General features: G+C 43.3%; 14 protein-coding genes across 14 annotated transcripts; 6 read left to right on the top strand and 8 right to left on the bottom strand.

The window, feature by feature from the left end:
- Positions 1–179: 179 nt before the first annotated feature.
- K450DRAFT_225565 (uncharacterized protein) lies at positions 180–1,928 on the bottom strand. Its single transcript, XM_051586398.1, has 5 exons — positions 1,735–1,928; positions 1,227–1,669; positions 999–1,140; positions 626–934; positions 180–525 (listed from the first exon to the last, which is right to left on the bottom strand). The coding sequence occupies exons 1-5, from the start codon at positions 1,887–1,889 to the stop codon at positions 342–344; spliced, it is 1,233 nt and encodes a 410-aa protein (XP_051447942.1). The 5' UTR covers positions 1,890–1,928; the 3' UTR covers positions 180–341.
- A 1,165-nt stretch (positions 1,929–3,093) lies between these two features.
- On the top strand, positions 3,094–3,851 carry K450DRAFT_225574 (uncharacterized protein). The gene is made up of 3 exons (XM_051586399.1): positions 3,094–3,219; positions 3,427–3,668; positions 3,736–3,851. Exons 1-2 carry the CDS (start codon positions 3,121–3,123, stop codon positions 3,580–3,582), a joined length of 255 nt encoding a protein of 84 aa, XP_051447943.1. The 5' UTR covers positions 3,094–3,120; the 3' UTR covers positions 3,583–3,668; positions 3,736–3,851.
- Positions 3,852–4,359: 508 nt separating this feature from the next.
- K450DRAFT_225575 (uncharacterized protein) lies at positions 4,360–6,640 on the top strand. The gene has a single exon (XM_051586400.1). The coding sequence runs from the start codon at positions 4,512–4,514 to the stop codon at positions 6,531–6,533; it is 2,022 nt and encodes a 673-aa protein (XP_051447944.1). The 5' UTR covers positions 4,360–4,511; the 3' UTR covers positions 6,534–6,640.
- Positions 6,641–8,023: 1,383 nt separating this feature from the next.
- K450DRAFT_225577 (uncharacterized protein) lies at positions 8,024–10,864 on the top strand. The gene is made up of 3 exons (XM_051586401.1): positions 8,024–8,693; positions 8,777–8,915; positions 9,005–10,864. Exons 1-3 carry the CDS (start codon positions 8,109–8,111, stop codon positions 10,720–10,722), a joined length of 2,442 nt encoding a protein of 813 aa, XP_051447945.1. The 5' UTR covers positions 8,024–8,108; the 3' UTR covers positions 10,723–10,864.
- Positions 10,864–11,524, top strand: K450DRAFT_225579 (uncharacterized protein). The gene has a single exon (XM_051586402.1). The coding sequence runs from the start codon at positions 11,006–11,008 to the stop codon at positions 11,297–11,299; it is 294 nt and encodes a 97-aa protein (XP_051447946.1). The 5' UTR covers positions 10,864–11,005; the 3' UTR covers positions 11,300–11,524.
- Positions 11,375–12,454, bottom strand: K450DRAFT_225582 (uncharacterized protein). The gene is made up of 5 exons (XM_051586403.1): positions 12,275–12,454; positions 11,959–12,097; positions 11,807–11,887; positions 11,665–11,721; positions 11,375–11,590 (listed from the first exon to the last, which is right to left on the bottom strand). Exons 1-5 carry the CDS (start codon positions 12,416–12,418, stop codon positions 11,451–11,453), a joined length of 561 nt encoding a protein of 186 aa, XP_051447947.1. The 5' UTR covers positions 12,419–12,454; the 3' UTR covers positions 11,375–11,450.
- A 1-nt stretch (position 12,455) lies between these two features.
- Positions 12,456–13,053, bottom strand: K450DRAFT_225589 (uncharacterized protein). The gene has a single exon (XM_051586404.1). It carries the CDS (start codon positions 12,812–12,814, stop codon positions 12,593–12,595), a length of 222 nt encoding a protein of 73 aa, XP_051447949.1. The 5' UTR covers positions 12,815–13,053; the 3' UTR covers positions 12,456–12,592.
- On the top strand, positions 12,456–14,253 carry K450DRAFT_225590 (uncharacterized protein). The gene is made up of 3 exons (XM_051586405.1): positions 12,456–12,695; positions 12,775–12,979; positions 13,062–14,253. The coding sequence occupies exons 2-3, from the start codon at positions 12,886–12,888 to the stop codon at positions 14,171–14,173; spliced, it is 1,206 nt and encodes a 401-aa protein (XP_051447948.1). The 5' UTR covers positions 12,456–12,695; positions 12,775–12,885; the 3' UTR covers positions 14,174–14,253.
- A 795-nt stretch (positions 14,254–15,048) lies between these two features.
- Positions 15,049–15,674, top strand: K450DRAFT_225595 (uncharacterized protein). Its single transcript, XM_051586406.1, has 3 exons — positions 15,049–15,072; positions 15,185–15,269; positions 15,333–15,674. The coding sequence occupies exons 2-3, from the start codon at positions 15,198–15,200 to the stop codon at positions 15,603–15,605; spliced, it is 345 nt and encodes a 114-aa protein (XP_051447950.1). The 5' UTR covers positions 15,049–15,072; positions 15,185–15,197; the 3' UTR covers positions 15,606–15,674.
- K450DRAFT_225597 (uncharacterized protein) lies at positions 15,538–17,512 on the bottom strand. Its single transcript, XM_051586407.1, has 8 exons — positions 17,370–17,512; positions 17,188–17,305; positions 17,021–17,120; positions 16,880–16,951; positions 16,766–16,811; positions 16,304–16,693; positions 16,099–16,231; positions 15,538–16,023 (listed from the first exon to the last, which is right to left on the bottom strand). The coding sequence occupies exons 1-8, from the start codon at positions 17,389–17,391 to the stop codon at positions 15,744–15,746; spliced, it is 1,161 nt and encodes a 386-aa protein (XP_051447951.1). The 5' UTR covers positions 17,392–17,512; the 3' UTR covers positions 15,538–15,743.
- A 1-nt stretch (position 17,513) lies between these two features.
- Positions 17,514–20,621, bottom strand: K450DRAFT_225601 (uncharacterized protein). Its single transcript, XM_051586408.1, has 7 exons — positions 20,074–20,621; positions 19,792–19,995; positions 19,575–19,713; positions 19,437–19,505; positions 18,943–19,357; positions 18,455–18,875; positions 17,514–18,388 (listed from the first exon to the last, which is right to left on the bottom strand). Exons 1-7 carry the CDS (start codon positions 20,588–20,590, stop codon positions 17,616–17,618), a joined length of 2,538 nt encoding a protein of 845 aa, XP_051447952.1. The 5' UTR covers positions 20,591–20,621; the 3' UTR covers positions 17,514–17,615.
- A 444-nt stretch (positions 20,622–21,065) lies between these two features.
- K450DRAFT_225605 (uncharacterized protein) lies at positions 21,066–23,222 on the bottom strand. Its single transcript, XM_051586409.1, has 5 exons — positions 23,170–23,222; positions 22,966–23,033; positions 22,830–22,880; positions 22,534–22,762; positions 21,066–22,469 (listed from the first exon to the last, which is right to left on the bottom strand). Exons 1-5 carry the CDS (start codon positions 23,174–23,176, stop codon positions 21,424–21,426), a joined length of 1,401 nt encoding a protein of 466 aa, XP_051447953.1. The 5' UTR covers positions 23,177–23,222; the 3' UTR covers positions 21,066–21,423.
- Positions 23,223–23,765: 543 nt separating this feature from the next.
- Positions 23,766–24,440, bottom strand: K450DRAFT_170272 (uncharacterized protein; the record flags this gene model as incomplete). Its single annotated transcript, XM_051584110.1, has 1 exon — positions 23,766–24,440. One exon carries the CDS (start codon positions 24,438–24,440, stop codon positions 23,766–23,768), a length of 675 nt encoding a protein of 224 aa, XP_051447954.1.
- Positions 24,441–25,921: 1,481 nt separating this feature from the next.
- Positions 25,922–27,475, bottom strand: K450DRAFT_225612 (uncharacterized protein). The gene is made up of 7 exons (XM_051586410.1): positions 27,354–27,475; positions 27,196–27,266; positions 26,945–27,128; positions 26,779–26,880; positions 26,445–26,700; positions 26,281–26,365; positions 25,922–26,197 (listed from the first exon to the last, which is right to left on the bottom strand). Exons 1-7 carry the CDS (start codon positions 27,432–27,434, stop codon positions 26,110–26,112), a joined length of 867 nt encoding a protein of 288 aa, XP_051447955.1. The 5' UTR covers positions 27,435–27,475; the 3' UTR covers positions 25,922–26,109.
- Between the last annotated feature and the right edge of the window lie 91 nt (positions 27,476–27,566).

Consider the following 27,566-nt stretch of genomic DNA (forward strand, 5'->3'; position numbering starts at 1 on the left):
TTTTGTAGGCATAATTCCTTTTTGGAGTACTCTGTGGATAGAGCGAAAAGGAGTGAAAGTAGCCCTGTAGATTTCAAAATAACCATTTTCCATTGCTCACATGAGATCACCATTTGGCAAACGGCTGTGGAACCTGGTGGCTGGTTTCACAGGCATGCCATGCTCTCCATAAGCATCGATGACTATTTCATTCTATGAAGGTTTATTTTTTCCCAATATCGCTTTATAATCAGCTGCAATATGCGCTTGTGTATTTAGCAGTATATAAGATCAATCTGGTAAATCATGATACACGAATTGCGTGATGTCAATGGAAGTTTTTGGTATATAAGGATGTCTCCTTACGCTGCCTTCGGTTTGCCGTTTGCAGCATTTTTGCCGTAAGGAATGGTCAGGCAGTTGATACCCAAAAATGAGCAAAAGCTTCTGATGACAACCAGTGCCCAATGCGTATAAGCAACCAGAGCAAAAACGAAGTAGGCACAAAGATACAGGTATTCTGATTCAGGCGTAAAAATCGGCTCTCTGGATTGGTGAAAGTGGGAAATGATATGCAACTTTTAGTATGAAGCTCCAGTTCTTACAGCAGCATGTCAATCTTAGCCACCGGCCACCACAAACTTACGTGTCAAACAGAACCGGAGCGTTAGCAATGATAGCACCACCTATTAATGGAAGCAGCATAACGGTGAACATGGGGAACCCGACCTTAACCAAGTGAGCCAAGATAATCTTGGAAGCGATTCGCCCAAACACAATACCAGTTGTGATGGCAAATAAAATGAAATGCTTTTCTGACAATAAAGTCGAATACGGCGACATAACCCAGAAATATCCACTGATGGAGTAGATGGCAATTGGAAGACTTTCAACAATAACAGCGCTCAGAAATGGCTTGTTCTTGGCCTTGCAAGCTTTGTACATAGCATAGTAGCTGATAAAGAAGGTCAGTTAGCTTCAGCAAAGAGTCAGTTTTCAATAATAAGCCAATCACTAACCAAACAGGCACATGTGTGAAGATAAACAAAATAACAATTTGCCATACGATCATATCAGCGACGCGCATACCACTAGGTACAAAACTAGGTACCCATTGTTTGACAATAGATTGTTCGAGAGGTATGTGCCAAATCGATGGACCTAGTTTCAGTAGCAGATCCGTTAATTTCTGGGTAAATTTTCCCGTTCCTGGGAACACCTTCCTAAAACAAAAATTTGGGACATACCGTATAATCCGGTGACAATCATTACAACGCAGCTGAGGATCACGCCCTCGGTGGGCGCATTCACGTAACCCAAATAAAGCACGCCCGTGTGATATTCCTCGGCAGTAGAAAGATAGAATCCAATAGCAGCAACTCCATATAGCAAGACGCTCATATGGGAATGGCCCAAACCCAAGGTAGTTGCTTGAAGAACCGCGGCGAATGAACAATTGAGAGCATCACATCCATGGTCGAACAGCTCACCCAATGGCGATGACGAACCTGTCCGTCTGGCCTGCTTTCCATCTACATTGTCAAAAGTAGAGTATAGCCATAGGCCAATGGCAAAGCTGACATATACCCAACGTGGGCCTCCTTCTTCATCCATGCCAGGCACAAAAATAGCTGCTAAAATGACGTTGCTGACCATGAACATGAGACCTGTCAAAGTAATCAGATTGGGTCTGATATCCCATAGTTCAATACATATTTTGACGCAAATTACACCAAGCGTTTTGCATTCACTTACGCCATCCATAGAGGAAACAGTTCTATAGCCCAGCTCCAGTAATGCGACAGAATGTACTTCGACGTGAACGACTTGTCGACGGCAGCATATTTATAGAGCTTGAGATTTTCTAGTTGAGCTTTTGGTATAAACTCGGATGTCAACATGCCGGACATGGACTAAAAGAATCGTACTCTTGAAAAGTTGAAGCGAACTGCAAAGAAAAAAAAAATGAATGTGATTTGCTTTTTGGGGTGTTACTATAACAGGTAACCAGAAAGGCTCTTCCCTACCCCAGACCTCACACGTGCCGTATCTGCTTTCACGTGCGGCCAGATGTGCCCGTCGTCACCAAGGAAGCAGAAAACATTGCATTTACATGTAAGCTTCAAATTTTAATTAAAAAAGGATAATGATATGGATTGAGATTATAGTATGCGAACAATCTCTCTGCTCGATAAGTTATGCTACGGAAATAAGTCTTGTTACTGGTAATACCTTTGCGATGGGGTTCTAGTAGTTGCTCACTTTAAAATCAATTGTGACTCAGTTCCAAAAGTTGATATCGTACCTGACACGCTGAATTCACTTCACAGTAAGTCTGCCCAGTGAATGAAATATCGTTCATTGCGGTTAAATGATGCGTCCATTTTCATCTCATCATCGAAAAATCTGAGGCTCTGACCAAATGTTTTCATGTGTAGAAAATATCATAGAAACAAGTCTGACCATATCTGCAGTGGTGTGGACATTTCACAATTTTTAATATACAGGACATTTACTGAATACTCAAAGTTGTTCGCCTTTGACTATTCATTGTAGCATAGTTCTACTGAAGATGGTTATTCTAAAAGCTCGTTAATCCATCATTACTGCAGTTCGCTCATAATCTCTTCCATGTATCCTATCTTGTAGCCAGAGACTGCCACATACAGGGAATTATTGCCAATGATTTCATTGTCTGCGTAACTGTAAGAATTCGTCACTCATTATCATAGCTTCAGACCTTTCAATCACAGCATAACGTGTCTATTTTACTATATGTTCGTTTAGCGACTTTTTTATTTAAGTACTATTGGTCTTGTTTGCTAATGGCATATGAAGAACTATGGGCTAACTTACTTTCCTAATATAAAGACTAATGGTTCCGAAATGGTATTCTGCGTCATTATGCTCGTGTATTGATATTTATAATGGTCACCTCTAAGCAGATATATCGTAGATGCAATTTGATTGAAAACATATAGTAAACTGACTTGCTGTTCCACAACTGAAGTTCAGCGCTGTGCAGTTAATTGCAATGTGCGTGATGTCATCAACTCAAGCGTTGTGACTGGGATTTTTTTTGTTTTCCTAAGAGTCTACCAGGACTGAGGCCTAAACATATCTACCATTCTTGCTTAAACCATGAACGCAGCCATCCTTGCTCGCTCTGCTCTTCGCACCCGTTCCACTGCGCGCCTCATGCGCTCTGATCTCTACCACTTTGAGAACACCAACGGTCAGGTATGAATGGTCTAAATTTTATCACTCCATTGGGTAGAGAAATTCGGCACATCTATGCAACGATAATTTCCGTAAATGTAGCCATCATAGGCTCCAGAGTCCCATTGCGACCATGTTTCATTCTTATGAACATTCGCACGACTTATGATTACACTATTGCATAGTCACTGGTGCTAATTTCGATTTTATCTGACTTCGTGAATTTAGAACATTCCTTTCAAGACCACCAACAAGGTTGGTCTTGCCGTCAAGATGGCCCTTTACCTCGGTTTGGGCTTCGGTGCTCCTTTCTTGGGTAAGTTCAGCTTTGTATATTTAATGGAACAACGATCGTCAAGGCTATCATCAAAGTTACGATTGTGAGGTTCCCTCAGTGATATGACCAAATGAACATTGCTAATCGGATTATTCCTTTTCACAACTTTGTCAATAGGTGCTGCTTGGCAATTGTAAGTGATAAAAACCGCGCGCGCGTAGTTGTACGCTATTTACTGACCCTCCTTTTTCTTCTTACAGCCACAAGGCCTCTTCTGCATAAACAGCTCAAAACTGTTTTTACATGGGGTCTACTTAAGCAACGTTTAAAATTGTAGATTGTGAATAAATTACGTCTTTTAAATTACCTTCTCAAATTGGCTTGCCCTACTTGTTTTGAGCATATGAATAATGCCATACCTGGACGAGCATTGACAGCATTTTTATAAACGTGTATTCAGTGTCGTCAACGTAGTGACTTGTCAAGTTCAGCTACGTGATTCGATTGGAAGGGGTCAATATGTAAGTCTATCTCCTTTCTCAGCACTTTGCTTTTTCGATCCTCACGTCCACTTGCTGTTGTTACAGCCACATGGTTACTTTTTTTGGGACTTTAATTGCTTCAAAGGTAGTCTATGGATCTACTCTGTTTGTGGGTTTTGACGGATCATTTCAAGCTGATACCTTTTTATTTGTCAATTTGACTTTTCAATTGTTCCCCGTTGATCTATAACCGCTAATATTGTTCACTTTTCTGAAAAGATGCTAAAAGTTACATATCTTCAGGTAATGCGTACTAAGGAGCAAAGGAGTTCCCGCCCTGCGTGCTCCCTTGTCTGTTACTTTACCAACAACTAGTGCCAGATTGTGATTTTGACTCCCATTGATCTTAATCATTCGCATAAGTATATCCCTTGTTTTTTTTTTTTTTTCCTTTTCCTTCTGATTTTTCTTTTGCGATTCATCTGTTCTCATACATTGAATGCATTTGCATAAGACCACTTAACTTTCGTCTCTGGTATATAAAATCACAAATTATGAAGACTTCCAGCCAAGGTGCTTTTTTGAGGCACAATTGTCTTCCAATGGTCACTCCCGCCATCTTTCTTCTATACATCTTCTCAATACTTCATCACGTTGCTGCCAATGACATTGGTCCAGGCACACGTTCCGGCCATTGCGCATTCGCGCATCAAAACACACTACACATATTTGGAGGCAGTATTATCGGAAGCGAAGCTCTACCTGCCAACCATTCATCCTTTTCGCGTTTTTCAACATTGACCTTTCCACTTGAAGCGAATACGACAAGCTTGCCTTGGAAAGACTTACCAAGCAGAGAAGCGTATAACATCGTAAATGGTGCGTGCGCAATGACAGACAGTGGATACGCTATATTAATAGGATACGACCCTTTCGATTCGCATGTAACATCGCCAGGAATACAGATTTTCAACTCTAACGATCAGACATGGATCAGTTCCATACAGCTTAACAGCACGGTCAATGTTACACTTGCCTTCTCCCAACGTCAAGGAATGGCATCCACTATGTGGGCAGGTAGTGTCTTTTTCCTATTTGGAGGATCCGTCTCGCAAAGCAACACACAAGACATGTTTGTTTTGGACACACGTACTTGGCCATGGTCATTATCACAGCTTAGTCCATCCGATAAAACGCCAGTTGCAACTAGCCACTCTACCATGATTGCAACTTCTTCAAACTTGATATATTACATTGACAGTCCAGACACCCCTAGTGATGATGGTGTTTACGAATCAACAGTATCCCAATTTGACCCAGTTGAACTGGAGTGGTCGGATACCACTATGACTATTACAACATCATACCCTGTTTCGTTCGTAGCCGGCAACGATTCCGAAATTCTATTAATACCTAAGTCTGATAATTATACGAAAATCAACTCTCATAAGAATGGGCCATTACATCAATTTCTGGTTGAGAGTATGACCAAGCGTCAGCAAGAAGCTCAAACCCCACCTACTGAAGCCAACAGCACCATCAGTAACGTTCTGACGTTAGATTTACTTTCGTCTTCCCATAATGCCTTTTCCCCAATCCCAATCCCTGGTATTTTACTGACAGCAGATGCAGGAGGAACGGTTACAAACCTACTTAATCGGAATGTTGTTCTCTACGGCGGTAAAGCTGATAATGCTCCAAACAGCCAATTAGTCGTATTTGATAGCTTATCGCACAGCATAACCAATACGGTTCTCAACGTGTCACCCGATGCGCCCGCAATTATACATCCTCCTAGTGCGCCAGAGACAACTTCCAGCAGCTCCGGCAAACTTGACCGGAATTTGATTGGTTTGTGTATTGCATTGGCTGTAGCAGGACTGACGGTTCTCGGTCTTATTGCTATCGCATTTATTCGTCGGCGTCAACTGCGACGAACCCAAGAGAAGAAGCCGCTGGTGGCCGAACTTACTGCTGATGATGACAAAGGGTCTTTGATATCTGCCACTGCACCAGATTTTCGTAGATTTCCAGTCATCAAAGAACAAGAGGACGCTGTGACTTGGAGCGACAAAGTCCGTAATATGCTTACAAGTGTGGGGGCAGCGGCTGCCGTTCCAAATGAAATACTGAGACGACAGAGCCAGAAAACAAAGTCTGGGAAATCAATGGAGAAGCGCAAAGAAACTGCACCTGGAGATGTATCTAATTCTCTCCAAGTATCTGCGCCAATGCTCGCCTCTGGGTACACTGAAAAGCAAATTTATTGCAACCTTTCTCGGCCTCCACCCAGTCGATTTCGGGAGCACTTTGAAGGCAAAGGACGATTTGTATCAGGCTTATCCGAAGCCTCGGCTTCAGTATTTTCAGCAGATGCAGCGTTGTTACGGTCAAGTTCATATCATCTTGGCCTTGAAACTGCTAGTAACACTCAAGCCCCTAGTCTTCCAAGATCCAACTCCGAATATATAGCCCACAGTATACCTGGGTCGCTTCTACCCACATCTTGTGGCGGTGTATTCTCAGACATGACGAGCAGAAGCAATGTCCCACCTTCGTACCGACGTAGCTGGTAATTGAGCTATATAAAACATTGTATATTATGGGGGCTACCTACACTATATTAATTCAAGGGGAAAGCCGTGCTTAAAGCGTTTTTCGATGCTGAGATGTACCATGAAGTATTTATTCAGTGAACATCGATATTTCAATACAATAAATTTTTCAAATAACAGAGACCTTTTCAGTTCAGTATTTACAACTTGACGATTAGCAACTGCCGTTGACTACAAATTTGTCCGTACATTATGGCGCCCCCATTTTCTCCCGTAACTCAAGAAGCCCATTATTGAACTATGTTCACTCCGGTGCCTTGGGTTTGGTGTATATTCTATTTACACGGTATCTTTTCTTTTTGTCTCGCTTTTTTCACGAACACGTGCCACAGCTCTTAACAAGTGAATACCATCATTCAAAATTTTCAGATATCGGCAAATTCGGCAACCACAAATTAGCAATAGAGGTCGCTGCAGTGTACGAATCCGCCATATCAGTGAATATCATAATGACAATGTTAGCAAATCATAACTATGGGTATCTATTACCTGTTCGATAGATTGTTGATCATCCTGACGTTATCATCCGCTTGCAAATCACAAGGAATCTGTTGTCTTTTCAATGAGAAAAGGCTGCGGTGGTAAATATAGCATGAAATTCGGATGAACACCTTTTTCAGTCATCAGCTGGATTCTGATAAAAAGAAAATTCTTGACTTGTGATGTCATTTGATTGGTCAATATAATCCTGCTGATATCCCCCAAGACGACAAGATATACAACTTTTTCAAACCTGTTAGCTAAAGTGCGTGAGAGCCCCATGATGAGCTATGTAACGGATAGGGGTTCCATTGTGTTTGCTTGCATTACTTCTTTGCTACAGTATTCGCACCCTGATTAAGGGATTATTGGGTCATTGGCCCGCCATCCAGAGTATTCAGTTTTCCAGCTCCGAGTACTAGCTTTTTTGAATGACCGAGGTTAAAATATCCATTTTGAAAGGAAGGAAATGATGTAACGACGTTGGGTTGACATCTCCAAGCTCTTCACTGTTCGTGGTTGAGCACGTGTAGCAACAAGAAGCAGTCAGCAAGTGCGGGCTAAGGAGATTCTGCTCAAGCGAAAAGGGTTTAAAATTTTAAACCCGTTTGAGTCAACAATTTTTTTTTTTTTTATATTTTATTTCCAACGTACACAACCTTTTTTTTTTCTTTCACGTTTGTTGTTGTTGTCACTGACGAAGTTCTTCAACTTTCCCCTTTACAAACCCTCTCAAAATCTAAAACCACTTGTTGGTCTTATCCTTCTCAGTGCTTAATTGCTTCTGCGAAGGAAGAAAGTTGCAAACCTCAGACTTGGTGCTTGGATTTGCTTCACCACATCCCACATCAGGTCTTGCTCTTTCTTGATCATCTGGTAGGTTTTTCACCCATGCCTCTCCAATTAGCAACGTTGACTAACCAGTAAAACATTGTAACCCTCCCATCAACTATTTTTCATTGCTCCATCTAGACGCTTGCTTTCGTTTTATTTTTCAGTCTTAACTCTTGGCGTATGGACTAAGCCCCCAACCCGTTTGTTAGACAGAGTAGTTCGATGAATTTAACCGTCAAACCACAATACGCTCTCTTTGCACCAAATACCTCAAAACAACTGTTCATGATTCACCCAAACGCAAATACATATGCGTCGCACCCGCCGACGTATCCCCCGACGCAGATGCAACCAGGTGTTCCCTATCAATCCAAGCAGATGGATGATGTAATGAGTCAACAACACCAAGTTAGACAACAACAACAACAGCACGCTGCTGCTGCTGCTGCTGCTGCTATGATGGCGTCGACCAGTCTGCAGCCACAGCAACATCCAACCATGCACTACTCTGGCCATAGTGGTATGCCACCGCCAGATCCATCGTCCATCACTGATCATGGATTGCAGTCTGTCAATATAAACCAACTGGCTGAATTTGCTTCATCCATGGTGTTTTTGATGTGGCATGCTAGAAGACCCTCTGTTCTAGCTTTGTACAACTCTTCAAACTCGGCCACAACTTCGCCTGTTGGCACTCCACCTTCCAGCGCTAGTCCAACTGGTGCAGGTGCAACAGCATCCGGTCAACATCGCCAAAACATTATTGGCAGTTCTGCTAGTCCTGCATTCAAAAAATTCTGTTTACAAGTAAGTTGTTCAGTCTCGGTGTTGTTAGATCCTCATCAGATAACGAATTTGGAGGACTGATGTAATTTTTTTTTTGTCTCTAGGTGCTTAAAGCCACGCAACTGTCAGAATCTGTAGTTGTTTTATCTTTAAAGTATATTGCAATGCTTTTACAGAACAATCCAAATATTCAAGGTGCCGAAGGATCGGAATATAGATTATTTACAGTTGCTCTTATGCTTGGTAAGTATAGGCTCGGTATAATTGCCAAAATACCATTGTCTCTGGCATCTCCCTTTGCTAACTTTTTATACCACCACCACCAAAAACAGCTAACAAATTCTTGGATGACAATACCTTTACAAACAAAACATGGTCAGAGGTCACCAATATGAAAATTGTTGATCTGAATATCATGGAATTGGAATTTCTGGAAGTGTTGAAATTTCGGCTGTTCGTAAAACAGGAAGAATATGAGCGTTGGAAAGCTGCTCTCTTCAAGTTCCGAAACCAGCTGACAAGTGCTAATGATGCAGAAGCACAGCAGCAACGACAACAACAGGCTCAAGTTATTGAAGCTACTCTCAGAAGCATGGGTCTGACTAGCCCACAACAAGATCCGCAAGCTTGGGCCGCTCAACAACAGCAACAGCAGCAACAACAACAGCAACAACAAGAAGTTGCTCGTAGACAAGCTCAAGCTGTTCAACAGCAGCAACAGCAGCAACAAGTGGTCGCTCATCAACAATACCAGATGTACTTATTGTCCAAAGGTCAACAGCCGCAATTTCCACTTCATCCACCAAGTCGACCTGTACATCGCGTCCCGTTGAGGCTGCCTGTTCATCCTGTGTACATTCCGCCACCCACTGTTCACACTGCTCAAGTGATGCATTCAACGTCTCCGGCACAGCAAGCCATCATGAATTCATACTATGATAATGCAGCTGTGGTTGCCGCTGCTAATGCTCATCAACAGGCTACCACTGCGGCCGTTTTGGCTCAACAGCAGCAGCCGCAAACTAGTGCACCTCCCGCAAACCCTGGAGCAGGCATTGTTCAAAGTCGTACTCCGCAACCACAAGCTATCCATTATGATCCTGCTGTACACCAGCAACCAGTGCAGCCTCCACAGCAAGGCAGAACAACGCCTCTAAGTGCCGGTGCCAACACTAGTACCTTTGAATATCCACCAGCCTCGACGATGGGACAAACACGAAACGAAGGTATGGGTTATGGTCAATACAGTAACTATGCTGGTCAGTCTACAACCGCGAACATGGGTCATACCGCTGCTCAATCTAGCTATGCCCCACCCGCCACCAGCCATCCAGCCACTACAGGCAGTACTGGCTACAGCCAACAGCAGGCAGCTGTCCAGCGCTCGTCTTCGTTGCCACAAGGAGCTACTACCATAGCTACTCAAAATTATCCACCTGTTTCATCTTCACAACCTTCTCAATCATTGTATCATTATCCTACTCCCAATGTTACACCCTCGATGCAGGCCAATGTTCGTGTTCCTGACAACAATGTTCAGCAACACCCCTATGGCTCAACTGCCAATCACAGTCAAGGGGTCTACAGTAATTCTAGCCATGTTCCTTCTCAGCAGAGAAATTACTATGGAACTGAAACGCATACCGCTCCACGACCTCCTGCGCAAGACTACAAATATGGGTCTCAACCAAGCAATGCACAACTTGATCCTCGTGTGCAAACTTATCAAGGGCGGTCTCCCATGATTCGTACGCCTTCAACACCAGGCTACGCTTATGAAGGTGATAATTATCATTCTGAGGATTATAATGATCGACGAGATGTCAATGGTTTATCGGCTACCGCCAATGTCTTTCATCCAAGGCAGCCAACTTATTACCCACCACAGCAGCAATACGGTGCTCGTCCTCCACCACCTAGTTCTGGTCCACAACCTGAAGACCCACGAACTGCTGCTATGATGTATCGTCCTCAGCAACAACCTACTGGTCCTGTTCCGGAAGATCCTAGGACAGCTGCTGAATCCTATCGATCAAAACGCTCAAATTAATCATATTCTTATATGATCTAGTAGCATCTCTGGCGCTGTTTCGCTCCAAGCGTGATATGTTTTTACATTGGGTGTGGTTGATAGCTGAGCCAACCAACGAACCAGTGATTCTTCAATTGATTTGCATGATGGGGAAAGTATGTCTTATCCTTTCTTATTTTTCCTGTTTCTTTTTTCTCCACCTTTTGGTTGAAGTTCCCTCTCATTTGTCTTTCACTTTTTCTTCCCAACTTCCTTTTCATTGTTTATTCCTTTCCCTTTGAGAGATGTTATCCTTATATTCATGTGGTTTTTTCCCCTCATATTCATAATCTGTTATTCCACACATTTTTTTTTTTCCACAAACCTCGGATCCTTACTAGGGAGGGTTTTTTACTTTTTCAATCAGCTCTACCTCTCAATTTTATGTAACTCATTTTGTTGCAATGGGCCTCTTCATAATTTTTTTTCCTCCCTATCATACTATACTTTTTTTTTCTTTTTTTTTTTTTTTAAATGCTGGTCAAGGAATTTGCGGCTATCAGTTCTGCATCATGCATATCTTCATCGCTTGCTTGCACAATACTTTATTGTCTAGCTCAAGAGGCGTGTTGTCATGCACTACACTTTTCCGCTGTTGCCGCATTTGCAAGGCCCCAAGAAACAAATCCCATAAACAAAATTGAATTATGTCTACCAACTTTTTTGTGTCTAATATTGTATTTTTGTAAAGAGAGATTACAGTTGTGCTATGTTACAATTGGCTGATGGATCAGTAAAGGCTTGCCTTCTCTATCCACAACTTTCAAGAAATAGGTGGGATCCAAGACGCCATTGATGCCTTCAGACAAAATGACTTGATTTGCAGAAAGTTGAAAGACAATGCCATCTTGAGAATGTAGTGGTAGCTCGTAAGTGACCAGATAGCCGCAAGCCCTTTGATCAGCTCCATTAGCGACTTACCTTCCATGGCTTTCACCATATCCACATAAATAAAGACATCGCATGATTTTCGCATTCCTTCAAACAGAACCGCCGAGACTCACTGAGTGAGACACTGTCCACAGCACACATTTTCCACTAACAAATACAAAATGCCACTGACCTGATATCACACCATGCTCACCAGGCATACCAGCAGCGAAATGAATATGATTTCGTGACATCCGCTTTAGACCCTGTGTTGCTAAAAGGAATCAGGTTTTGGTTAAGGAGAGGTGGCGGGGATTGCGTTGTGCATAATGGACGGGCAGTTACCAATGCTGTTCCAGTTCGTGGTATAGGTGCCGTGTACACATATAGGCAACGGTTCCTTGATCAAGTCAAGTTCCACTTTGATGGCTTTCAAGCTGTGACCTTGATTGGCACGTATCCACCAGCACCCATCTTCATCCTGCTTGAGTTTAAATCGTTGCTTGTCATTAGTATCAACAACATACTTGATATCTTCAAATGAATAAGCTTTCAGTTTCGGCCGGTTTAACTGGAAAAAAAAAATCGATTGGAACAGTCCAGGTTTATGTTCAGAAAGCTGTGACACCTCCCCTAGCCAAATGGTTAGCATTTTACTTACAATCTCTTGCACCTGGATAAAACCATCGTCGGTCATGACCAACTTCTCTTTGGTGGCTCCATGACGTAAAATATAAGACAAAGCCTTTGAAAGATGGACTTTTTGGCGATCGTCTAGGCGGGGAATTACCACATCCTCGGACATTATCAGACGGACCTTCGACAACAAAGTCGCCTGGAGAGCTGAAAAAAAAAATTAAAAAGCGGCAGCCCCGCAAAAAAAAAAAAATTACATAGTCCAAATTTTACACAAACTGTCTCACTCACCATTTCATCCAACACAGTAAGTGGATGTTTATATGCCTATCAATATACGGCTTTAACGACAAAAACATGAAAATCTTCCGCGCTCACTCCAAACATTACAAGCTCGGGATGATCGACCACTGGGGTTTTGTTTAAGGTGCTCACATGGTACAAAGGTGAGGAAATAAAAGGGATGGCAGCCACAAATTGGGCACGATGGAGACGGTATATTGATTGTTGATTGCCAACAAACAGCTTGCCCTCTTTCTTTCTCTCTCTCTCTTAATCTCAACATCACTTTTCCTCTGCATTCCTCTCTTCTTGACTTTTTGTTTTTCAAATTTTAATTACTTCAAAAGTCGACCAATGCCGGTACATCAACCGATGTTAGCCATCGCCAAGCACAATTTTGGTGATTTGGAAATGATCGATGCTGACAACATCAGTGGCATGTGGGCTGGTCAGTATCAAATATATACAAATTATATTCTTTTATCTACCAACCCCTACATGTAACTAACTTGCAATTCCTCTGACATCAGTGTTCACGAAATGCAAAGCGAATATAGAGCACGGAACGAGACTGGAAAATATGTCATGGAGATTGTGGTACAGGGAAACGGCAAATCATCACGAGGTGAACAAGGACTATTTCTCTTTCTTGCCGCCAAGAAGTAATCATGATGATTTACACACCATTGGGTCGTCTGAGCCATCTCCAGCATTGTCGACGAGTAGTACACTGACCACCACGAGTAGTGTACGGTCAGCTCGGCAATTTTCACCAGTTTCATTTATCCGGTTCATTTCATCGTTGTCACCAGACCATAGTTTAAAGGATCTACTAAAGGAGCAAAAGCTGAAAATGGAAGCGACAGGAATAAACTTGAGCAAGAAAACAGAATTGGAAATAACGGAAGCGGTCAGCACACCACTTAGGCACCGTGATGTAGAAAAAAAGGATAAAGGCAGGGACAAGGGAGAGCACGAGATTCTAAATGCCAACACATACCACCAAGAGGTTACCCAACAAATTCCATCGGTGATCACGTCAGCAGCTGACAAGCCTACCAGTCGCCATAACGGCTTGTCATCCAAAATGTTCTTCATAAAGTCTGATGACGAAAACGAGGTCCATCCAGACAGACATCAAAGAAAGTCGTTCCGATTGTCTCCTCCTCACCGTAAACACGCAGTCACATACGATGATGAAGACGATGAAGACGATGATAGTTTAGGATCCATTACGGACTATGACAGCGATTTTGATGACGAAGAAAGTGACGAAGAAGATTTATTCACCCACCAGAGACAAGCGCAAGTAACGGATGCCTTTCATAAAAAGCCGCCGCCCACTATGCTCAAACACCAAAGGTCTCTGCTCTCCGATATGCTATCACGCAAAGCGACTGCTTCTGACCAACATTCTTCAAAGTCAAATTCTCGCCCTATACCACAAAGTTCTGCCAGCATGAGACCGTCGCCTTTTGATCCATTGATGGCAAAGGAGCTGTCGGAAAGTCTTTGTCGAAACGTACAATGGGAACAATCTCAAAAAAGGTTATGTTGCTTTAAACGGCATACCACACCAGGCCATCCAACCTCCAAAAATGAAAATCTTTCCTTGACGGACGATGAGTTCCAAGGTTGGTGAACAACTGGCTCTGCATTGACTGAGGATGACCTTGTGAGATTGGAACATATCAACTAAGGGGACATGATGTGAAACCATGGAACAACAACAACAACCACCAAAAAAAAAAATTAAAATTGTGTAATTCTACAACAAACCCTATAGAAACATGACAGTTTAGCTAGCTTTTTACCACCTTGTTTCTTAAGAACCAACCCAACCCACTCAACCACTCCAAACCAATCCACTTGAAATCTAATGAAACTTTGGCATTTTTTTTTCTTCCTTTTTTACGTTGATGAGCGCATGATTTCCGCGAAAAGTTTAACAATAGTGTAACGCATAAGCCGAATGACATGGATGGCTGACCGGTTCACTCCATGTGGCAAACAAGTGGCCATTATGTAAGGCAGTTGATTTGGATGTCTGCAGGCTGGCAGGTGTGTTAGACAGAATCGCATCCCACACCAATCAAGCTACTTCCATGTCATTTTTTTTTCTTCCCATTCCATATCGTTTTACTGGTAACTAGTTTACTAGCTTCTTCTTAATTACCCTGCAGGAACATCCTCGATTTCAATCCCTATGCGCGTGAACCCTATCCATCACATGATACCCTCCTCCAGGTTTGAAAATCTAGAACCGTCCTAGCCATGGCGTTGAATGTCCGCCTTTATTCATGTCATTAAAGTTTTTCATGTGGGAGTGGACCACTGGAAACCAGTACAGTGTTTTTCTTCCAAATGCTGGATCATGCCGAAAATAGGTGTTCCTATTTTTGGGAAAAAAAAAAGGTTACTGACAAACGCGAAGCTTTAACATGCTATACTAGCGTAAATCAAAGTTAGTATACATGGCAGCTTCAATTTAAAAAATGCATGATATTACAAAGGAAAGAAGGGGCGAGATGCAGTGGCACAGTAAGTTCGATGTCTAACATTGATTGTGCAAACCTTAAGAGTGTCCGCGCATCAAAATGTACTTTGCCACTTTAACAAGTATAACACACCGCTGTTTTTACCTTTTTACAAGAACTACAAGGACGATGACCACTACGCCAATTGCTACTTTTGATGACTTTACCAAGATCGACCTTCGCGTTGGCCGAATCATAGAGGTTAGCCTTTGTTTGACCTATTACAAGGTCGCGTCGCTTGTGAATCTGACACACATCAATTAGGTCACTCCATTTCCAGAAGCCCGTAATCCCGCTTGGAAGCTCAAAGTGGATCTCGGTGAAGAAATTGGAATCAAAAAGAGCTCGGCTCAAATCACAAACTACACCGCTGAAGAGCTTGTAGGTACTTTGGTGATGGCTGTGGTCAATTTCAAACCACGTCAAGTTGGTAAATTCATGAGCGAAGTGCTCGTTGTCGGTGTTCCTGATTCGGACGGCAAGATTATCCTGGTTCGACCAGAGAAGGATGTCCCAATAGGAGGACGTCTACACTAGTAGAGAACACGGACGAAACACAATGATTGCGTTCGCCTTGATCTTTATTGTGTCAACATAGATATCAAAAGGTAGATGTAGATAGAATAAAGTCGATGGAATGGGCTGGAGGCAAAAAGCATTTGGCAATACAATGCCTTACCAACCTTGCCATCCTTCCAATGAGCTCTCAAACAGTTCGTCTTCACCTCCTTCGATCACACGTGTAATAGGGGTGAAAGCCGGCAGCTTGGAGTGTTGAATATACAACTGAGCATAGTGCAGTCCAGATGCTCTGTCGGTACCCATGGCGTTGCGACCCACCCAGGTATAAACTTGATGACCCACATCAAAGATGAAGACATGTGAAGAGTCAAAGCTACTCTGGCGAGGTTCCACTTCTTTGAATTGCAATCCATCACCGTTGCCATGAATAAGTCTGTTATGAATTAAAAACATTTGGCATCAAAACATTGAAACAAGTTATCACTGGACAAATTACATATAAATATACCTGAAAAGACGCTTTTGGCCACTGCCTTGTTGAATCTGTCGCTCAGCAGACTTTTCTCCTTCAGCGGCACTTTTAATAGGACCGTGCGACCCAAGGACGTCCCAAAAGCCATTGTGGGCACCAGATTGTTCCTCTATAGCGCGGATTCGAACCGCTTAGTAACTGGTCATACATCATCATCTTCAGCGCTGCTTACTCTACTTACCGACAATGACTGTTTCGCCCTTTCCATCACGCTCGCTAATGAGCTGTGCAATGTACTCTGCAGCTTTAGCCTTTTCAACGCCTTGACTTTTTTGACCTTGCCATTGATAGATCTTGTCGCCGGTATCTAGTACAAAAACGTCTCCGCTGTTTAAGCTGTCGGAGCTCAATGGGACTTCGCTGATGACCACAGCGTTGCGGGTATGAGTGGTGGAAAGAGCTTGTGGTTTATGTACTTGGAGGAGGCGAGTGACAGGCTGCTGTTCATCATGGTGATGGAAACCGCTAGAGACGCCACCAGAGAGATAAACAATGCGGGGAAAGTAGCTTTGGAACAACTCAGACTCTTGATGCTGGACCTCGCGGTGTTGAACTGGTGTTGAACCCAAATCTGCCCGACATTATACCAGTTAAACAACTAACATGTAATAAAAGCTCAAATATAATGGCAGTACTAGCTTACAGTCATCAAGTTCAACAGCTTTGTAAGCAGCTGTTCCTGCTTCATCCTATTCAAGCCATCAATATTAGCACTGCGCGATGAACAAGTACACGTCAAATGGACCGTTTTTTATACTTGACTAGTATCCAGACCAAGCCAAAAGTGGAGATGATGGATCAAAGCATCGCTATTGCCTCGAGTGGTTGACTGAGTAGACCAAGATAAATGTAAATACATGATTTAGACGTCAAAAGGACCTTCAGAAATCGAACTCACTCGAAGGAGAAGGTAGCTGTCACCTTGGTAGAACTTTCCGTACTGTCTGTTAGGAACAGGCACAAGGCGAAAGTCCTCAACTCGCCAAATCCATAAGCCACTATAGAGAAAGGCAACGATACATAAATATTGGGTAAATTTCAAAGAGTATTGAGAGCAGAGCTTACGTTTCCTTTCCAACGCGTGATTTGGGTTGGTTCCAGGCCGTCTCGAGCGATCCTTCTTGCTGGCGATGGTCGAGATCCAACTTGGAGCCGAAGTTGGCCAAGTTAGTGTCTTCAAGTTCTGAACATAAGGAGAGTGAATCAGTATTTGCAATCAGCACCATCTGTCTAATGTCAGTACGCACTCCAGCTAGAATTCTTCAGCATAGTGTAGTTGTGTAAAGGGGGTATGTTGAACCTTTCTCGGTTCGGAGACAGATCACATGTTATATTCAGGCCCACGTTTAGTGCTTCGTCCAGGAACACAGTCCTCCACTGCCAAGACAACGTGTCAGATTTCTTGACACATCGTTATATCTTATCCATGCTCCTAATCTACAATTTTTATTACTATCCGCCAAACAAAAGCCTAGATACTAATGAAAGCAAAATTATAATTGAACGTTGGCATTGACAGTAGCAACACCAAAACCACGAAGGGCAAGTAGAGACCAGTCAGGAATGGAATTCTTGGTATGAACGAAGGCAGGGTTTCTTCCGTCGATCCATTCATCGTAGTAGCAAGAGAGAACACCAGTCGTCGGCTGGTCAGCTTCATACTCAAACTCGACTGAATACTTTTCACCAATCTTTTGTCTCAAGATGGTCAGCTGCTGAGCGGGAACCGTCAATTCCATTTTATCTAGCTTAGCATAGGTGATAGGGTGATCATTGACAATGATAGAGCAGATAGCTGTGTTTTGGGTTTGGATAGTAGCATGGACACGTTGGACGTTGGCTTTGGAGGTGGCCACGCGCTTGAAAGAAAATTGCATCTCCTTTTGGGTAGACTTCTGATCTGCAAAATACAAAGGAAGGCGCTTGGTGGCGACGGTCACTTCCGTTTGCGTCTTGCGAACAATGGTGGTGTTGCGAGTGGCCCATTCCTCATCAGTGGTGATAGCTCGAACAGCTTCGTGTACATGAGAATAAGACGCGAGGCTGAGAGTTGAGGCACCAGTGGTGTAGTTGACTTCTTGCTTGAAGATGAGCTTGTTGGGCGAATCGGTAGAGTTGAAGGGGAAAAGACTGCTGGTAATCACTATCAGGAATACGAGGAGAAGACCAGAGAAAGTGGTGGCACGCATAAGGTATCCCGCCTTATGAACCCAAGGAACCAAGCAAATCATGAGTAGTGTAGTGAACACAGATAAAAGTCCATAGACTATAAATATCCAGTAAAATAAATCAGCAATCTGCGTGCACCCACCATCGAATGCGTTTCACTTACCAGCAATTTCAGGGGTGCCATCAGCCAAAGTATGTCGCATAGAATCGAAAGCCATGAAAACGAGATCGAAAATAAGGGGATAGAAAATGCAGACTTGCGCAAAAAGAGCAGCAGCCCAGCTGTGAACCTTTCCAGTAGACGACTTTTGTTGCAATGAAACAGCAATAACAGAACCAAGATACATCCAGAAAACAAAGTACAAGCTACCAATGCCTTTGATGGCTGCAAAGGTGGCACCGACGAGCATGATCCAAGTCAATGACAACAATCCATAGGCAGTTGTGGTTTCGAGGTCGAGCGCAGAGCGGTACATGTTAAACTTGTTATCCAAGGCGGCGAAAAACCATTGGGTGGCGACCAAAGCAAAGGAGGCAGCAGCTACAATAGTGGCAGCACCGAGCCCGATATGACCATAAAGGACCTTAAATTATGACAGATGTTACATGACATATCACGACTGGTCATAACACTACAGCGAGATTACCTACCACAGAATTTGTCTTGGTGAGCAAAAAGCCAACCAAAAGTGAGAATACCAATACAACCACAAAAGTGATGGTCACCATGATAAAACCGATAATGGATCTCTTGATAGTGGAGCCGCAGGCTTTGTTGGTATTGGGGCTAGATTGATGACTTTGGAAAGCGGAGTAGGCCAAATAGGTGGGTAGAGCCAAAAGGACCAGGCTGTTGAGGATTTGGCTTGTCAATAAGCTATAGGTCAAACCGAACTGCCCGAGGATATCGTAGTAGACAAAAGGTTTGGCTTCAGGTTGTTCGTGGGTGATGATACCTGCAGAATTGGCTGCACCACGGGTAGCAGCTAAAGCCAAGTCACCCATATGCTGAAGTGAACGTGGGTTAGTGTATTCAAGAGTATCTCTTGTAGTGTGATAGTGCGATCTGTGGTAAGCTTGGGTTAGTGACTGGGGAACAGAATGCTAACGCGAGCAGGTCTCTATAAAATGAAAAGTTTACGTACCTCTTAGCATAGAAGGCGAGATCAATTCCAGGAATACCGCCTTCAAGATAAACTGTATAATCGGTAGCACTTTATATGCGTATATTTTGGTTAATTTCGAAAGTGTCTTCTTCCAACACCAGGCAAAATATAAATTACCTTTTGATAAGCCCAAGTTCAAACAAATCGTTTCCAAGGACATTAGCATGCTGAAGAATACGGGAACCCATGGTCTGGGCCATAATATCGGGACTACTTGCTCTGAACATGAGCGCTCTGCCTCCGGCACCAGCACCCTCTGTATAACACCAATTTGGCTTAGTTATTGGCGTTCAATGAAACAATCCTGGCTAAAGCGTAATGAAATTGTATTTACCCAAGTTCAAGAATCCGCGGACATTCTTAGCCCATGGGTGATGAAGAAATCCCCTTGATCCCCACAGTCCCATTTCTTCATAGTTGTTGAAGTTGAAAATGACAGTGTGTTCGACAGGGTTTTGAAGAATGTTGCGGTAGATCTCTAGCATAACAGCGATACCAATTCCATCATCTGTTACACCATGGCTAGCCGGAACACTATCTGTTCCATTGAAAAACACGCAAGTGTTAGTTTTTTAACATAGAAGGATCATGCGAAGAACCGTAAAACAGCACATACCATAATGAGCGCTGAGGAGGTAGGCGTCTTCTTCGCCACGAGTACCGATGACTTTCACCAAAACACTGTTGGATTCGACCATCCAATAATTCGTACTACGCTCTTTGTCTACAGCCAGAATACCATCCTTGTCAACAAATGGAACACCATCCTCATCGATTTCAACACTGGCGGTGTGGTTGTTGCTCAAGTCTCTCACTGTACGCAACAACCATTGGCGATAGTTTCGGTTTGCCTTGCTACTGCCGGGTCGAGGTTCAATTTGACCGGAGAGGTATTCATCAAATGCGTGCTGACCAGCAAAACCATTAATAGCAGCAGCTTGCTCGTCGGTCAGAGCTTCGGGGAGACTGGACCGAACGCAGTAAGAGAAAATCGCGAGGAATGCAAAGATGCCGGAAATGACAATGTAAATCTTCCAGGATGCAGAGGATTTCTTGGGCGGCGCTTGTGCCTGTTGCTGCTCGGCAAGCAGAGGAGTTCTCTCCGAGTGCTGTGAATTCGCAGAAGAGCTCATGACAGAACAGCACCGGTTAGTTACAACAGTGTGAGTTAAAATACGGTGAATTATAATCGCGATTTGTGTGTTACTTTCCTTTCCTAGCGGCGAATTTTCACATCCGCCTTTGATTTTGTAAGCGCCTATTACCTTGAATTTTGAGCGTGAACCAATGTTGACATGTGAGGGGCGTTAAGCTCTTGGCTATGTTGAAAGCGAGTAGAGACGAGCATATTTCAACGCGTCATTCATTGTTTTTCCCAATACCGTTGTGTGCCAGTGGTGTCATGCGTACCCACACAGGTGTTCAAATCCTCCATTGCTGCATTGATTTACCTCTTTTGCGCGAATTTCATACTTCGGCTTCTACAGCGCGCTCCTGTTTAACATAACACCAGCAGTCTGGGGGCGCCACCATGGTATCCAACCGGACACTCGGAAATAACCAGTGCAATGGATTGTGTACTGATTCGTCTACTGATGAAAGATCCAATCAATTTTTAAACACATGTAATGATTATATTTATTTGACACGTTTTCACAATTCAACACTGCCCTTTGCACCTGGGTTTTACAGTTACAGATTCTCGGTCTATTGCTAAATACATAGGGCAGCTATCGAAGTGAGGAAGAGAGGGAAAAAAAGAAAGAGAAAAAACTGAAACATTGCCGGTCAATGGTAAATGTTTTTTTGTGGCAAATTTTTTGTAAAGGTGAAGGCTATGGCCATTTTTTTTTTTTACTGTCCCATCATCATGCCCTCAAGGCCACCAGCTTCAGCTTGCTCCTTGACAAACATTTCAAAGTACTAAGTAGGAGAAAAGCAATATTGGTTAGCTTACAAAGTCGCATTAAATACTACAGCTATGAAGAAATATCTCTCTTACCTGGAAGATGATGGTGACGCAAAGCAAGATACCAGTGCCGGAACCAATAGCACCAAGCATATCAGCAAGGACTGAAACGGCACCCAAGCAAGCACCACCGAAGGAGGCAGCAACGGGGATGACACGCTTCAATTCCTTGTACATGGAGGTATCACGGTAACCAGCAATGGTCATTTGCTGGTCCTTGAGCTGCTTAGCGACATCACGAGGAGATGAGCCGGAAACTTCGATCCAAGTCTTGGACAGGAGCGCGCAACCAGTCAACATGATGGCAATGTAGATAACAGTGTGGAAAGGATCCAAAAGAGCATCAGTGAGACTGTGGGGAGCAGACAGATAGTAGGCGATACCGTTGGTGGCAAAAAGCTGAGAAGAACCCTCATATGGCTTCCAGACACCGAGAATCTTGACGAGCAAGTTCTCGGGGAAACGGTTGTAAAGCATCTGGGAGATCATGAAGATGTTGGAAGTCATGGTAGATTGCAACATAATAGGCATGTTGGAAGTGTAGAAGAGCTTGATGGGGTAAGTTCCACGTTGGCCACGCATGCGGTTAGACTTGACAGGGAGTTCAACACGGAAACCTTGGAGATAGATGACGATGGCAAAAACAATGGCAGTGGAGAGCAAGCTCATGACATTGGGCAAGTTACCACGATAGAAAGCCTCCTTCAAAGCACGGGTCTTATCCTTGCGAGTGGCAAGCAAGTGGAAGAGGGCAATCAAGGCACCCTCGAATTCATCTCCACGGCCAGTGTTGACAGTGGTGGGAGACAAAGCCTTCCAGAAGATGGTTTCGCAGATGTTGGTAGCAATGAACAAGTTGATACCAGATCCGAGACCGTAACCCTTTTGCAAAAGCTCATCAAGAAGCATGGTGATCAAAGAGGCAACGACCAATTGAATGATCAAAAGCAAGCAGACACCTGCACCAATTTCCTTGGGGCTACCATACAAGCCAGTCAAGACAGAAACGGTAGCGTGACCGAAAGCGATAATCATAGCGAACACTGCCAATAGGTTTAAGTTAATGACTGATATAAGTGGGTGTCAGATATCATATTAGTGGCTTACACTTTTGGGCACCGCTGAACAAAGCACGATCCTCCTTCAAACTATAGTCGACTTCAATGATGTTGGCTCCAGAGAGAAGTTGCATGATCATACCAGAGGTAACGATAGGAGTAATACCCAATTCCATAAGGGTACCACGGTTAGAGGCAAGGATGACACGCATCCAGTAGAGAGGATCCGAAGAATCAGAGGACATAATACCGTAGAGAGGAACTTGAGACATGACGAGCTGCAAAGCGTAGTTCATCAGCATGGCTATTCTCAACATACGACGAAAACACTAGCGGACCACTTACGTAAATGAAGAGGGTGACAGCGGTCCAAAGAAGCTTTTGATTGAACGGCACCTAAGACGATGGAAGGAAAGAAAAGAGTCAGCTAGGGTCAAAAGCATGGACTGTGGTAAGTGGGTAATAGACTACAGGTACTAACCTTGCGATCAGGTGTCGCGATCTCCGGCAACATGGACATGAAAGGTCGAACCAGATGGAGGATTCGGACTGCATAAGTACAGATTGAAAGTTAGGTCAGAAAAGGTGGGTTGGATTGAGATAACGCGACCACGTAAACCAGTGCAACAGCTAATGTGCCTGATTGACTCGGGATGTGGTAGTGATAAAGGGGAAGATAACTTACGGCCCATCTTTAATAGATTGTAGATGAAAGATGAAGAAACAACGAAGTCGCGGTGAGTGGGCCAGTCGCTGTTATTGTGAACACCTCAGCGAAAAAAGCGGGGGCGAAATGGACCAATAGCAATGTACCATGCAACCCAATTCCCGACAATCTTTGCGCCCTATCAGTAAACGGTTTAAACATCGAGGCATGCAAAATCACTATCTTTGGAATCAATGATAGCAATACGTCAAGGGACTTATGTAAAAAGTATTGACTAAGGTTAGGACAGAAGTCAAGCTCTGGTCAGATCGAGTTTTTCTCGAGCCTTTCATAGCAAAGATCAGGCTATCTGTGTCACAATGGCGCTTCTTATACCTTAAAGCCCTGGCTGGGGCATGGTGATGCGAAGCAAGCGGAGGAGGATGGAATAAAACGATATGCAACAGCAGCGTTTGTAACATGTTGAAGATGACCTTCTTTTTTTTCAAAAAGAGAAAATGTAACGCTTTACGTTACGAGGTGGGGCTTTTATTATTGTTAATATGAATCCAAAACTTTCTTTTACTGCTCTCCCATCGTTTTCGGTCCGAAGCTTTTTCGATGTTGGATGTTGCTTAATGTACGATCACTATCTGCCGTGGACCAGCAATGCCGGTTAGCTCGCTGATACTTACAGAACTGCCAGAGTCACTTCCGGCATGATCCAAAACGATGCTTTCTCGATTTTTCCGTGATGGACGCTCTATTTCTTTGATCCGATCTGGCTCAAATAAGCCAATACTACCGACTCTAGCCACAGCCATTTTTCTCAAGTGTTGCATGCATTGTTTGAATAGACTGAGCACAGGAACGTTTAGCATGAGTCCTTGCTTGAGATATGAGAAGAATCCGTAAAAGTCACAAACAGCCACTAAACGATCTCGACAAAATCTGTCAATCGGGAGCCACGGTAAACTTGACGTTTGGGAAGGGTCGGCAACGGAATAGCTAGGTTGCAATCGCATTCTAAATTCGCAAACTCTGGTTCGACCGCAGCTAGCGCACTTGGTTTTGGGTGGTAAGTGTCTTGATGAAAGGAACTGGGACGCCCTTTGACTCATTCTCGGCGATGGTATTGAAGTGGCGGTCATGCTAGGCTCCTTGTCAGCTCGCCACTGCTGTATCTCGCAGCGACCGGTAGCGATATTGTCAATGAGCTTCTTTCGAAACCAAGAAGATCGCCACCATGAAGTCCCAGATGCATCTGCAAACAGACATGGATCGATGTCTTCTCTCATTATTCGTTTCATAAAGGGGGTTGGGGGTATAGCTTGGTTTTCTGTCTTGGACGCTTCCGCGAGGGATTTCAAATGATCAGTAAATTCATTAAAAATACGTCCGTCCACATGTACATAGTTGTCTGATACGCTATGCAATAATTCTTCGAATTGGTCCGATATGCTTGACGACCGCGGCGAGCTTTCCTTGTACTGAGTACCGTTTTCACCTTGGGAAGCATTCACATCAACTTCAGCTGGTTCAGGGACACCACTGACCTGGCTACTTTGCTGAATAGCTGAATCCAATTCGAATATCAGGTTTTTCATATCTACGAGCCTATGGTGTCGCACATCCCAAGCTTGAACGATACCATTCAGAATATTCACGTTTTGGCGATTGAGTCGAAGTAGACTTTCATGCTCTTCTGCTTCATCCATGATGATCTGGTTTAAAATCTTGAGCAGAGATCTTCCAAGTTCATCTACATCACTCTCTAAGTTCTCCTTGGCATGAGCAACGTTGGCACGCGTTTGTTGCTCTTGTGCAAGATCGGCCGCTAGATGTTTCAAGTCTCGTTTCAAAAATGCCTTTTCTTCAATGTGATGATCCAGTTGTTCTAGTAGTTGTTTGCAGTTCGGACAAAATGATGTGGGTCTTCTCTTGATGGATTGAGAGTTTCGATGGCCAAGGTTGGAGGTATCAATGTTGGAGGTAGCATCTTGTTGACTGGATGTACCGGCATCCAAGTTCATTTCCAGCGCATCCCCATTTACAATGGTCTTTGTTTCTTCCTCTCCTTCTACTTCTTCCTCTCCTTGGCAATCCTCATTGATCGTGTGTCGATTATCACTATTTCCATCGTTGATCTGCTGGGCTTGTCGTAGATAGCTAAGGCTGAGCGATACTTTGTTACTTGTGTCTTCGTCCTTGAGAGTCTCCACATCCATGTCTTTGGACTCCTCCTTTTCAGCCTCTGACAATAGTACAATGGCTTGCCTGCTACTGTACTCGAGCTTCTGAAGCCTCTGCGTAAGATACTCTATGTACTCGTCTTTCTGTGACAGGCCGATCATCCAATTGGACCGATCGTATTCATATTTGGAATGAATGGTCTGCGAATATCAAAGGATGTTACAATTAAAGATTTTCAAATTGTTATACTTGGATTCAATACTTACAAACAGGTCTTCTTCTAATTCCATCACTCGAGATTCCAATTTCATAACAATGTCTTGTGCCTGGAGTAAAAATGGTAAAACATCTTCTTCAAACCCAGCAGCATCAGAGTGCTTTGAATCGGTATCATCTGCATCTGTTAAATCAGCTATCAAAAGCTCTGACGATAGTGGTTCTAAATCATCTTTCATAGCGCTTCGATTGGCGTGATCGTCTTTTAGATTCAGTCAATGGGGGGAAGGAGCCACTGAAGAGGACTCTATATGGCAACTGAGTGCAAATTCAATGGGGTTTGAAGACAGCTGGGGCGTTCTTGGAAATTGCTTCTGCAACAGGCCAACTCATTATATCATATTTTTTCCATGACTTTTGTATTTAAATATGAGAATACCAAGCATCCGACTTTAAAATAAACATAGGAATGATAATAACAAGTGATGTGTTTCATTTGCGTTCGAATACATGACCAAGTGCCGGTATCTGTCTGTACAAAGGGGTGAGCTGCGGGAGTTGCACTACAAATTAATTATTTTTAGCCAAAGAGACATAGCCAGGGTCAGCGTTGATATATTCATTCATGAATAGTGTTTTTTGGTGCTTCAACATGTAGCTATCAACGGAATCTTTAGTATAACTGCTTGCAGTTGGGAACATCTTCTATTCAAAAAAATGGAAGCGCATGGCCAAACTTACTCTAATATTTGCCCCAGGTGTGCCTTTAGTATCTGTATGGAATGCGAATCCATGTTTGTATATGTGATTAAGCTTGGCAACTGGACTGCAGCACAAAGATAATCAGGTTCACTGACGAACATTCGAAGTCTTAATTGATAGATAGGAAACTGGGGGTACTATACCAAAAATCCGTAATAAATGTTCGGCGCCATAGATATCAGACATTTCTTTCTTAGGATATCTCTTTCGAATATCCGCATATTGATGACGTTCGAACTTATACAGTAACATGGAACCCAATGCTTTGTTGAAATAAAGCTTGAGTCCAGCAATAACTTCTTCCACCTGCTGTTCCTCTTTTTTATCCTTTGTTGTATTCTCTTTTTTAAATTGATGCAATAACTGCGTTACGTTTGGCTTTCGTGGAAGTGTAACGAGCTAACGTTTCCAAAGCAAAAAATTAGTCATGGTGAATAAAGTAGCATGTGTGATCTCTGTGCCTGGACAATTAGTTACCTGCTGGTTCTTTGTGACATTTTCCCAATCATCCACTAGTTGTCCCTTTAGAACATCCGGTATGACAATTTTTATTTCCATCCTCTTCATGTATTCCTCCTCCTAGTGTTTGAAACCGTCTTAGACATGCTGGTGCATCTAAAAATGCGTCATAGCCCTAACTTACAGTGTCTTCTGCAGTATCCCTCGATCTTTTACGGGTGGTAGACTTTTGCTCCGTTGATCGCTCCCCGGATGTTGCAATTTTTTCAGCTTTTTTCTTTGAATGAAGATCGCGAAGTGTTTTTTGCTTCTCCAGGTTGGCATCCGTCCATTTCAATACACGAGATTCTGGTACCCACTCGTCCCACCTGCGCAACTTTTGTGGTCAGTAGTTTCGATAGAAATTGTTAATGCGACACCTATGTCAATTCCTACGTTTGTTTCCATCCTTTGTAGTGTATAAAGTATTGAAATCCTTTGGCTGCAACGTTGTCGCTTTGTAGTACCTGTTGGAATTTTCAAATTGGTATTAGCAAGTCGATAGGCACGCGGATGGCCAAATTATAGCAGTGTGTCTTTATGATCCAATATACCTTTGCCTCATAGATCAGCGGTCCATGGAAACACAAGACCTTTTCATTTTCCGTGAAAAGAGTTTTGGAGGTTTTGGTCATGGTGGATCACGCCAATCCGAGAGATTGAGAGTAATGCTGAAACTGGTAATGCGACATTTTTAATACCCGCTGCAGACTTTTTTAACGCGACGAATGTGGGGTCGTTCATATTTACCACACGTACCGTCACCT

The sequence above is a fragment of the Umbelopsis ramanniana genome, assembly GCF_025399195.1.
Source record: "Umbelopsis ramanniana AG unplaced genomic scaffold K450scaffold_7, whole genome shotgun sequence".
Taxonomy (NCBI): Eukaryota; Fungi; Mucoromycota; class Umbelopsidomycetes; order Umbelopsidales; family Umbelopsidaceae; genus Umbelopsis; species Umbelopsis ramanniana.

Coding starts and splice junctions, on each gene's coding strand:
- K450DRAFT_225565 (XM_051586398.1), bottom strand. CDS start 1,889: ATGTCCGGCATGTTGACATCCGAGTTTATACCAAAAGCTCAACTAGAA. Junction 1,670..1,734: donor CTGTTTCCTCTATGGATGGC/GTAAGTGAATGC, acceptor ATGGGATATCAG/ACCCAATCTGATTACTTTGA. Junction 526..625: donor GCTCCGGTTCTGTTTGACAC/GTAAGTTTGTGG, acceptor TCACCAATCCAG/AGAGCCGATTTTTACGCCTG.
- K450DRAFT_225574 (XM_051586399.1), top strand. CDS start 3,121: ATGAACGCAGCCATCCTTGCTCGCTCTGCTCTTCGCACCCGTTCCACT. Junction 3,220..3,426: donor TTGAGAACACCAACGGTCAG/GTATGAATGGTC, acceptor TCGTGAATTTAG/AACATTCCTTTCAAGACCAC.
- K450DRAFT_225575 (XM_051586400.1), top strand. CDS start 4,512: ATGAAGACTTCCAGCCAAGGTGCTTTTTTGAGGCACAATTGTCTTCCA.
- K450DRAFT_225577 (XM_051586401.1), top strand. CDS start 8,109: ATGAATTTAACCGTCAAACCACAATACGCTCTCTTTGCACCAAATACC. Junction 8,694..8,776: donor TCAAAAAATTCTGTTTACAA/GTAAGTTGTTCA, acceptor TTTTGTCTCTAG/GTGCTTAAAGCCACGCAACT. Junction 8,916..9,004: donor TACAGTTGCTCTTATGCTTG/GTAAGTATAGGC, acceptor CACCAAAAACAG/CTAACAAATTCTTGGATGAC.
- K450DRAFT_225579 (XM_051586402.1), top strand. CDS start 11,006: ATGTGGTTTTTTCCCCTCATATTCATAATCTGTTATTCCACACATTTT.
- K450DRAFT_225582 (XM_051586403.1), bottom strand. CDS start 12,418: ATGTCCGAGGATGTGGTAATTCCCCGCCTAGACGATCGCCAAAAAGTC. Junction 12,098..12,274: donor TTATCCAGGTGCAAGAGATT/GTAAGTAAAATG, acceptor TTTAAACTCAAG/CAGGATGAAGATGGGTGCTG. Junction 11,888..11,958: donor CACGAACTGGAACAGCATTG/GTAACTGCCCGT, acceptor GATTCCTTTTAG/CAACACAGGGTCTAAAGCGG.
- K450DRAFT_225589 (XM_051586404.1), bottom strand. CDS start 12,814: ATGTTGAGATTAAGAGAGAGAGAGAAAGAAAGAGGGCAAGCTGTTTGT.
- K450DRAFT_225590 (XM_051586405.1), top strand. CDS start 12,886: ATGCCGGTACATCAACCGATGTTAGCCATCGCCAAGCACAATTTTGGT. Junction 12,980..13,061: donor CATCAGTGGCATGTGGGCTG/GTCAGTATCAAA, acceptor CTCTGACATCAG/TGTTCACGAAATGCAAAGCG.
- K450DRAFT_225595 (XM_051586406.1), top strand. CDS start 15,198: ATGACCACTACGCCAATTGCTACTTTTGATGACTTTACCAAGATCGAC. Junction 15,270..15,332: donor GCGTTGGCCGAATCATAGAG/GTTAGCCTTTGT, acceptor CACATCAATTAG/GTCACTCCATTTCCAGAAGC.
- K450DRAFT_225597 (XM_051586407.1), bottom strand. CDS start 17,391: ATGCTGAAGAATTCTAGCTGGA. Junction 17,306..17,369: donor GCTGAAGAATTCTAGCTGGA/GTGCGTACTGAC, acceptor CCTTATGTTCAG/AACTTGAAGACACTAACTTG. Junction 16,024..16,098: donor GGCCAAAAGCGTCTTTTCAG/GTATATTTATAT, acceptor AATTCATAACAG/ACTTATTCATGGCAACGGTG.
- K450DRAFT_225601 (XM_051586408.1), bottom strand. CDS start 20,590: ATGAGCTCTTCTGCGAATTCACAGCACTCGGAGAGAACTCCTCTGCTT. Junction 19,714..19,791: donor CCGCGGATTCTTGAACTTGG/GTAAATACAATT, acceptor GGTGTTATACAG/AGGGTGCTGGTGCCGGAGGC. Junction 18,389..18,454: donor TGGCACCCCTGAAATTGCTG/GTAAGTGAAACG, acceptor GGATATTTATAG/TCTATGGACTTTTATCTGTG.
- K450DRAFT_225605 (XM_051586409.1), bottom strand. Junction 22,881..22,965: donor TCGCGACACCTGATCGCAAG/GTTAGTACCTGT, acceptor CCATCGTCTTAG/GTGCCGTTCAATCAAAAGCT. Junction 22,763..22,829: donor CTGTCACCCTCTTCATTTAC/GTAAGTGGTCCG, acceptor TACGCTTTGCAG/CTCGTCATGTCTCAAGTTCC.
- K450DRAFT_225612 (XM_051586410.1), bottom strand. CDS start 27,434: ATGACCAAAACCTCCAAAACTCTTTTCACGGAAAATGAAAAGGTCTTG. Junction 26,881..26,944: donor GGGATACTGCAGAAGACACT/GTAAGTTAGGGC, acceptor TTCAAACACTAG/GAGGAGGAATACATGAAGAG. Junction 26,701..26,778: donor ATGTCACAAAGAACCAGCAG/GTAACTAATTGT, acceptor TGGAAACGTTAG/CTCGTTACACTTCCACGAAA.